The sequence below is a fragment of the Priapulus caudatus genome, unplaced genomic scaffold (genome assembly GCF_000485595.1).
Source record: "Priapulus caudatus unplaced genomic scaffold, Priapulus_caudatus-5.0.1 Scaffold3077, whole genome shotgun sequence".
NCBI lineage: Eukaryota > Metazoa > Priapulida > Priapulimorpha > Priapulimorphida > Priapulidae > Priapulus > Priapulus caudatus.
The window spans coordinates 7,527-17,526 of record NW_014580138.1 but is presented as its reverse complement, the minus strand read 5'-3'; the positions used below and the strand labels follow the sequence as shown (position 1 = coordinate 17,526).

Sequence of the window (10,000 nt, the reverse complement as noted above, 5' to 3'; positions counted from 1 at the left end):
ACGAGCGTTCTGATTGGCTGTTGTGGCAGATATATACTGTACAGATTTGTACCAGAACCCGTGCCGCGGGCGCCTGGGCGGCCCCCGCACCCCCGCCTTTAATATCTTCAACTAATTTCTCTGTTACTCACTCTCATGCCTGCTAGTTGTTAGACTGTTTACAGCATGACAGCAATCACGTGAATCGTCATCTGTTGCCACGTTCTAATGTCTGCATTTCTGGTTCGCAGGTTGGCTACCTGAAGACGTGAGATGCTGCAGGAGACAGACAGACAGACAGACAGACAGACAGACAGACAGACAGACAGACAGACAGACAGACAGACAGGTTGGCTACCTGAAGACGTGAGCTGCTGCAGGAGACATATATATGTATATATATAGAGAGAGAGAGATAGAGGGAGAGAGAGAGAGAGAGCACTGAGGGACGATGGCTGGTCGGATAGCAATGCTAGATCTACTGCAGAATGACTGGAAGTCATATCACTCTCACTGAAATTATGAATAGGTGCGTGTGCGTGTGTGTGCGTGTGTGCGTGCGTGTGCGTGTGCGTGTGGGTGCGCATGCGTGCGTGTTCACGTGTTTCAGCGTGTGTTTTTGTACGTTCATATGTCTGTGCGTGTGATGCTAATAATCATATATTATATATAATCATCATTCCAACGATATCTCATGTTTTATATCGTAATGCTTTGATGAGATGTATCATGTAGCGCTTACTTAATAAAGACACACCATGTCACGTCAATGTTAATGTAAGTCATACGTAGATTCATCTTAATAAAGACACACCATGCCACGTCAATGTTAATGTACGTCATACGTAGATACATCTTAATAAAGACACCATGTCACGTCAATGTTAATGTACGTCATACGTAGATTCATCTTAATAAAGACACACCATGTCACGTCAATGTTAATGTAAGTCATGCGTAGATTCATCTTTATCTTATATCACAGTTGCACTGACATTGTCTAATGTTAACATAAATAAATGCATTTCCTCGACGCCAACACACATCACAATCAACAAACTCACATCAGGTGATTAATCAGTGAGTCGGACAAACACTTAGGTTCCTATTCACAGCTGTACAGTTTATTCTTGCATATAATCACGTCTGTACATAAATCCTCGATGATTTCGAACAATGTCATGACTATGTTGTGAGAAAATGATTTGCATACAGAAGGCCATAACTGCTCTTGCATCTCCAGCCGAAACCTGCCATGGAGTTATTACTATTCACTATTCTACAATCTTCTTTAAAATGTCGACCATTTCGGGCGTTTCTACAGCGCATACGCACACTACAGCGTCGGTACGCGTCTGTCGTTGAGAAATGCAATTAAACTTTATATCGCAGGTGAAACGTGTCAATAAAAGTGAAATTTTAAATTTTAAATAACATGAGATTTTACATGAGAGGTGAACACACCACTTCAAAAAGTGTAACACATTTGAACACAAAAACTAACGTTTGAACACAAAAAACTATACATGTTTGATACGTGTTGGTTACATACGCATATATTTACAGAGATGTAACAATTACACGATCATATATATATATGTATATATATATATCGATTATAATATGATACATTTTTTACTGGTTTCTACAAGGCACGCGGTGAAGGCCCTCTATAAACAATAGGCCCGTTACGTACATATCACCATGGATACATAAATGTTATCTCACACTGTTCTCCAGACTAGAACTCCTCCTAGATGGCGCCACGTCATTGTTGTCTTTAATGTCGGTCGCGCGTTTGTAAAGCTGCGCTGGCTTTCTCATCAGTCGCCACTCATAAAATGATATAATGAATATATTATATAGTACATATATATATGTATAAAAATTAATTAACATTGCAATTAACATATAAAACAAAGACACTGATGCACAGTACACATCACACACCAGGCCGCACGCACAGCACACGCTGCACGCATCCATGCAGGTAACTCGCCACGTCGTAGTAAGAGCAGTGCCATGTTCCTCAGAGTTCCAGCGACGCCGCTGAACGGCCGTCCGCATGGCCTCTCCCAAATATGTGCATAGGCTCTGTATAGAAGAGGTTAGCGCTGCCGGTGGTTACCCTGTCACGAATTGAGAGCAGTGCTAACACACAACACAATATACACACACCCACACAACACACATCAACACAACAAACAACAACACACACACACACACACACACACACACAGGCCCAGCACACAACCACACACACACACCTCCACACACACATCACACAGCACACACACACACACACCTACACACACCGGCACACAGTCACACACAGCATCACACACACACACACACACACACCACACACACACACACAGATATCACACACACATCATACACACACACACACACACGACACACACACACACACATCACACACACACACACACACACACACACACACACACCACGACACACACACACACACCACACACACACACACACACCACAGCACAACACACACACACAGACACACACACACACACACCACAACCACAACACACACACACACACACAGCACATGCAGCACTACACACACACACACACACACACACACACACACACACACACACGACACACCACCACACACACACTCACACACACACACACAGCACACACACAGCACACACACAACCACACACACACGACACACAACACACACACCACACAACACAACGACACCGATAGCACACAGCAGCACACACACACACGACACACACACAGACCACACACACACACACACACACCACACACACAACACACACACACACACCCACACACACGCGACACACACATCACACACACACACACACACACACACACACACACACAACACACAGTCACTCACACACCACACACAACCACATCACACACACACGCAACACACAGCATCACACACACACACACACACACCACACATCACACACACACACACACACACCACTACACACACACACACACACACCACACACACACACACACCACACACACACACGACACACACCAACACACGACACAACACACACACACACACCTGCACACACACACGACACACGACACACAGCACGCAATCGACACACAGCCCACCGTACACCCACATCAGGCACACAACCACCACACACTCACACACACACACACAACACACACCCACACACACACCACACACCACACACCACACACACACACATCACACACACAGACAACACACACACACGAGCTCACACCCACACACAGCGCACCATAAACACACACACACCACACACACATCACACACACACACACGACGAGCGACACACGACACAATACACACACCGCAGCACACACACACAACACATACACACACACACACACACACACACACACACGCACACATCACATCACACACTCACACACACATCACGACACACACAGCACACACACACACACACCACACACCACACACACACACACACACACACCACACACAACGACACACACCACACCGACAACACACACAGCAACACACACCACTACAGACACACCACACACATCACACACACTACACACACACGACATCAGCACACACAACACACACACACACAACACACACACACACACAACACACACACACACCCACACATCACACACACACACAGTCACAGCAGCACGACACACACATCACATATATACACACCTAACACTCTAACCTTATTTCTAGACCTAATCCTAATCCTAAACACTCTAACACTAAACACGATCGTGACCTAACCTGGTTGCTATAATCAATAGTCCTTGGTGTACACAAACAAAACGCACACCAACACCACACACCGCGGCATCATAAAACAAGCATCTAAAGCGTAGAACACTGACAACGACCTACTAATATCAACACCTTAACAACAACCATGCAACTTATCAACATCTACAATAGCATGTAACATTAAACAGCCCATTAAATATTTACAACATCGCACCAATACATTAATTACACACCATGGCAAGCATTTTACAACAGCATACGTATAGCAACACCTAATGTGATTTTCGCCTAAAAGAATTCGGTTGACAAATTAGGCATAATAAAAGTTTGTATCTTCTTATGATAATGTAGCACATTGTATAACCAGTTCAAACACAATTTGTATATTCAATGGTTTATGCAATGGAAGTATTAGTAGTGTAATTGTTAGATTTCAATGCATAAGCAAAAGCAAGGACACAATGTAATATTAAGTGGCTAGTCATGCATTTGTGTATATATCCTTGGAAGTTTAATCCAATTTATGAATTCAGAATTTATTGTAAAAGGATGCTAATGTATAGTAATAGATGGATAATTGCTAAATAAATAAAATAAATAAAATAACACCTACCATCTTCGCAAGTAGAGCACGGCAAGGTGAACGCAGGGCCGGCAACGCTGCGGTGAGTCTCGCCGAACGACTGTTACTCCTGAGGCTGAGAGCCTGTCTGTACAGCGGCTCTGGCCTTTGCCAGCTTACCACTGCTTACGCAGAACCACGCCAGGTGCTTCACGAACGAGGCGACGGCAGGATCGTCGCAGGTAATGCCCTGGACGACGTGTGAAATACCTCATTTATGTATCTAGTCTTATGTAGATACATATACAAAGAAGAGAGATAGAGAGAGAGAGCTATAACGAAGAAAGACATATGCAGAGAGAGAGAGAGAGAGAGAGAGAGAGAGAGAAGATAGAGAGAATAAAGAAAAAAGACATAGAGAGAGAGAGAGAGAGAGAAGTAAAGAAAGAAAGACATAGACAGAGAGAGAGAGAGAGAGAGAGAGAGAGAGAGGAGAGAGAGAGAAGAGAGAGAGAGAGAGAGAGAGAGAGAGAGAGAGAGACAATAGAGAAATAGAGAGATAGATAAAAAAAGAGAGAGAGATGAACGAGAGAGGAAGCTAGACCTCAGTTAGGTGTGTGAGCAAGAGAGGGGCTGGCCTTATGTCATGCCAATACAGAGTTGCAACATGAGAGTTGTCTTGACGTTGTGCGAATAGAGAGGGCGCTACTCTAGAATCGTTCGGGCTTTGTCGTGAGCTTTGCTATCGTGTGTAGAACCCCGTGCTAGGTTGATAGAGTGACGAGCGCAGTCGGGTGGCCGTGGCCCGAGTAATGATTCACGGATCTCCAGAGATGCTCAAATAGCTCTCCGCCATGTCCTGCCAATCTCGTTAACGGCCGCAACGCGGATACAGGTTATAATGTACGTGTGTTCTCGTTACAAGTGATTGATATCTTAAATCACGTTATTAAAATATGTTTCTGTCATGGATGTATGAACTGAGGATAAATTAATTAATATGTTGAACTAAAAGTGTCATTTAACTAATCTGTTAAAACTTCGATTTATAAATACGTATTTTTAGGTATAAAGTTTAATTATTTTTATCAGATTATAAAACTTTTAGAAATAATAGAATTGTTAGTAAAACTTAATAAATAAACAAGTTTTAAAGTATTTGTCATACATTATTATCCAAACACCAAAGCTCTGATCCTACGAGAATATATTAATTTAGATGGTTAAAGTAGAATCAGGAGATAAGTGTATGATGTAGAGGGATAAAAGAGGCGAACTTACTGTGATTATATTACTGCAAGTAGAAGAGAAACGTCTAGTTTCGTATTGAGGGAGCGAGCAGAGTTACCGGCGAGGCTCTGTCAACGCACGCTGGCTGCCAGCGTTCAGAAGTCTCCATCTTCACAACATGTACGCCTTCTCTGCCGACCTACGACAGTTAGAAAAAATCAATAAAAATCATAAAAAATAATAAATACAAAGAAAAAAATAATAAATTTTGACAGAAGGGAGAGATAGTGATCCGCTAGGGGATGGCTCTGATTGGCAATTTGTTGGCTATTATTTTGGCTAATTTGTATTTATTTAGATATTAGGTTAGGTTTAGGGTTAGGGTTAGGGTTAACTGAATTCTATATCCAGCAACAAGCACTAATGAAATGCGCCATCTAGCAGATCACTATCTCTCCCCTGAGACCTACTAAAAAATAATAACATCAATCAAAAATAGTTATTATACAACAAAAAACAATAAAATCATAAAAAATATTACAAAAAGCAATAAAAATAAATTATTACCAAATACAATACCAAAATAATCATCATTAATACGTCATTACACAGTAATACGTCGACTATCACACTACATACTACATTTCTATCAACGTTTCGCTCGGTCGTTAACAACAACAATCAACGCGGCAGCGATGACTCACGTGGTTTCGTCGCGGCACCTTGACGCGGCGTTGATGGATGGAGACCGCACGCGCGTACAGCGACTCAGCCTGATCAAGCTTATCCTGCTTCTGACACAACATCGCCAGCATGTCGAGCTCCCTGGCCACCAGGTGGTGCTGCGGTCCCAGCGCGTTCTCGTAGATGTCGAGCGCTTGTTTACAGAGGGCGTCGGCAGTCGAGTACTTGCCCCAGAGCATGTGCAGCCCTGCGCGCAAAACGCCATCGACTGATTAATGCTCACTAACAAATGTACAACTCAAGTATATTAAAGTGATTACGTCACCGTAAATAGTAAAAGTAAACAATATATGTCCACTTTTGATTGTTCAGTTTTTATGGTTAAATTGCTGCATTATACTTCCTATTTTGCTATTCCGTTCGATGTAAACATACACTCGTGACTCATACATTACCCATAGCAAGCATTTAATGTTGTGATCATTATATCACATTGCCCAGATTTTTTGGATTTTTAACTAGTTGAGAAACAATCCTATTAGGTAAGAATTTGAGGATACATTTAGTGCTGTTAGTACTTATACTTATCATGTAAAAAAAATTGCAACAAAAACTTTACCAATATACACCATAGAAAATTCGTGACGTAGTAAATTGAATACAACTCAATAACAATAGCTCATTGTAACTGATAGACGGGCGCTCATTCTTACCGGCTAGCTGATGTAACACCTGCGCGACACTCGGATGGTCGGGGTCCAGCGCCATCTCTCTCACCTCTAGAGCCCTCTGTAGGGGTGTGACGCTCTGCTTCAGTAAACCCAGGTCCTGGAAACAATAACACAACGAACGAAGATAAACGCAAACGCGATATCTCTCACGGAAAGTGTTCTGCTTCCCACAATTCCATCTGCTTCCCACAATTGAAGCGAGAGCGCCATCTGTCGTGGAGTTTGCTTTCCACAATGCCCGCTGCTTCCCACAATTCCATCTGCTTCCCACAATGCCATCTGCTTCCCACAATGCACTCTGCTTCCCACAATGCACGCTGCTTTGCGCAGTGCGGGAAACTAACGACGAAAACGAGATTTAAATTTCAATCCGATTCAAATTTAGATTACAATTACGACAAATTTAAATTCAAATTGAAATAATAAGAACAATTAATAAAAAGAGAATCGACAACTATAGAATTTATTACGATTATTATGAAATTGTATTCACGATTAGAACATCGCTTATCAACTCATCCGGGATTTGCGGAAGCCGAACCTTGAGGAATATTCCCAACGCCTCGTAGAGATTAGCGACCCTCGCTAGCTGCGCTGTCGTGTCATCGCCACGGCGACCAGCCTCCTCTTCCTGCTGCTTGATGGCGGCGAAGTAAACGTCGGCCATGACGGACTGCTCCGCTCCCGTGAACTTCCAATAGTCGAGCAGCTCTCCACAGCGCCCCCTGGTGACGCAGTCGTAACTATTACATGATACCGACTCACGTCACGATTTATAAATAATAGCAATAAAAATAGTCACGACAGAATTAATTAGATAAGACTGATAATGAGTCTACACATTTATGATTAAATTAATATCTAAATGATTTTTACGTTGCCAATTGTTTGATTTTTATAGACCAAGTTTCAATATTAATTATTGCTATAATTATGCCTACTTAGTAAGCTCTTGACTCTCTTTTCTGGTAGTTTTATCTTTCAATAGATAATAGTGAGTTTGATCGTCATCGTTTGACTACGTCACTGATAAAACATCTAGTTTTACTCATACCAGAAAATCTTTCGAAATAAATAAATTTTCTTCTCTGACGATTTTACAATCGGTGACAAAAAATTTATCTCGTTTTTATAAACGAAATTTGTTCGAATATTTTAGCACGTCAGTTATAACCTTATCATTTGACTACACCACTAATAACAACTGTAACAGTCTAGTTTAGGCCGATATCAGAAAATCCAGTTTCTACGGCGACGATTTTACGATAGACTACCGAAAAATTGCTCTCTTTCTGAAAATTGAAAATTAATTGAAAATTGTTTGAGGATGTGTGTAAGAACCTGGTGAAAGCAGCCTGGAACATGGAGAGGTGTGAGATGCAGGCCTGCAAGGCTGCCTTGTCTCCCTTTGAGAGAGGAAGCTAGACCTCATGTTAGTGTGTGAGGAGAGAGAGGCTGGCCTTAGGTCATGCCAATACAGAGCAACATGGGGATGTTCTTACGTTTGTGCGAATAGAGAGGGCGCTCTCGTAGAATCGTTCGGCTTTGTCGTAGAGCTTGCTGTCGTTGTAGAACCCGGCCAGATTGTAGAGTGACTGAGCGCAGTCAGGGTGCCGCGGCCCGAGCAACGATTCACGGATCTCCAACGAATGCTCAAATAGCTTCTCCGCCATCCTGCAATCATCGTTAACGCCGCGACGCGAGTAATGAGGTTAATTACGTGTGTCGTTACAGTGATTAAATATCGTTAAATATCGGTTATTAAAATGTTTTGTCATGGATGTATTGAAATTGAATAAATTAATTTCATATGTTGAACTAAAAATGTCATTAAATATCTGTAAAATTCATTAAATACGTATTTTAATTTAAAGTTAATTATTTTTATCAATTATAAAATTTATGAATAATAAATTGTTAGTAAATACTTAATAAATAAACAGTTTTAAGTATTTGTCATAATTATTATTCCAAACCCAAAGCTCTAATCCTACAGAATTTATTAATTTAGATGGTTAAAGTAGATCAGGAAGATGTAAGGTCGTGTAGAGAGAGAGAAGAGCGAACTTACTGGTGGTTATTCTGCAGGTAGAAGAGTACTCCTAGTTCGTTGAGGGAGCGAGCGAGTTCGGGCGAGGCTCTGTCCAACGCCACCTGCTCCAGCTTCACAAGTCTCCTCTTCAACATGTCCGCCTTCTCTCCGACCTAGGACAGTTAGAAAAATCAATAAAATCATTAAAAATAATAAAATTACAAAGAAAAAATAATAAATTTTGCACAAGGGAGAGATAGTGATCCGCTAGGGGATGGCTCTGATTGGCTAATTTTGTTGGCTATTATTTTTGGCTAATTTTGTTTTATTTTAGAATTAGGGAATTAGGTTTAGGGTTAGGGTTAGGGTTAACTGAATTCTATATCCACAACACACTAATAATGTGCCATCTAGCAGATCACTATCTCTCCCCTGAGACCTACTAAAAAATAATAACATCAATCAAAAATAGTTATTATACAACAAAAAACAATAAAATCATAAAAAATATTACAAAAAGCAATAAAAATAAATTATTACCAAATACAATACCAAAATAATCATCATTAATACGTCATTACACAGTAATAAGTCGACTATCACACTACATACTACATTTCTATGAACGTTTCGCTCGGTCGTTAACAACAACAATCTACGCAGCAGTGATGACTCACGTGGTTTCGTCGCGGCACCTTGACGCGGCGTTGATGGATGGAGACCGCACGCGCGTACAGCGACTCTGCCTGATCAAGCTTATCCTGCTTCTGACACAACATCGCCAGCATGTCGAGCTCCCTGGCCACCAGGTGGTGCTGCGGTCCCAGCGCGTTCTCGTAGATGTCGAGCGCTTGTTTACAGAGGGCGTCGGCGGTCGAGTACTTGCCCCAGAGCATGTGCAGTCCTGCGCGCAAAACGCCAGCGACCGATTAATGCTCACTAACAAATGTACAACTCAAGTATATTAAAGTGATTACGTC

The 10,000-nt window shown here is 41.8% G+C and overlaps 1 protein-coding gene and 1 long non-coding RNA gene across 3 annotated transcripts in view; one reads left to right on the top strand and one right to left on the bottom strand.

Annotated features, from left to right (window-relative positions):
• The window catches only part of LOC106819269, a 3,504-nt gene extending 2,744 nt beyond the window's left edge, over positions 1-760 (top strand). For both annotated transcript variants that reach the window (XR_001395388.1, XR_001395389.1), the window contains exon 3: positions 231-760. This is a non-coding gene — a long non-coding RNA (uncharacterized LOC106819269). The remainder of the gene's footprint in view (positions 1-230) is intronic.
• Positions 761-4,467: 3,707 nt separating this feature from the next.
• LOC106819268 (nephrocystin-3-like) overlaps positions 4,468-10,000 on the bottom strand; it is a 12,744-nt gene continuing 7,211 nt past the window's right edge. Inside the window, exons 6-13 of the mRNA XM_014823913.1 lie at positions 9,698-9,924; positions 9,060-9,193; positions 8,491-8,662; positions 8,330-8,409; positions 7,530-7,713; positions 6,971-7,085; positions 6,278-6,504; positions 4,468-4,593 (exon numbers count right to left, since the gene is read on the bottom strand). Of these exons, the coding sequence (XP_014679399.1) occupies positions 4,468-4,593; positions 6,278-6,504; positions 6,971-7,085; positions 7,530-7,713; positions 8,330-8,409; positions 8,491-8,662; positions 9,060-9,193; positions 9,698-9,924 (1,265 nt within the window). The remainder of the gene's footprint in view (positions 4,594-6,277; positions 6,505-6,970; positions 7,086-7,529; positions 7,714-8,329; positions 8,410-8,490; positions 8,663-9,059; positions 9,194-9,697; positions 9,925-10,000) is intronic.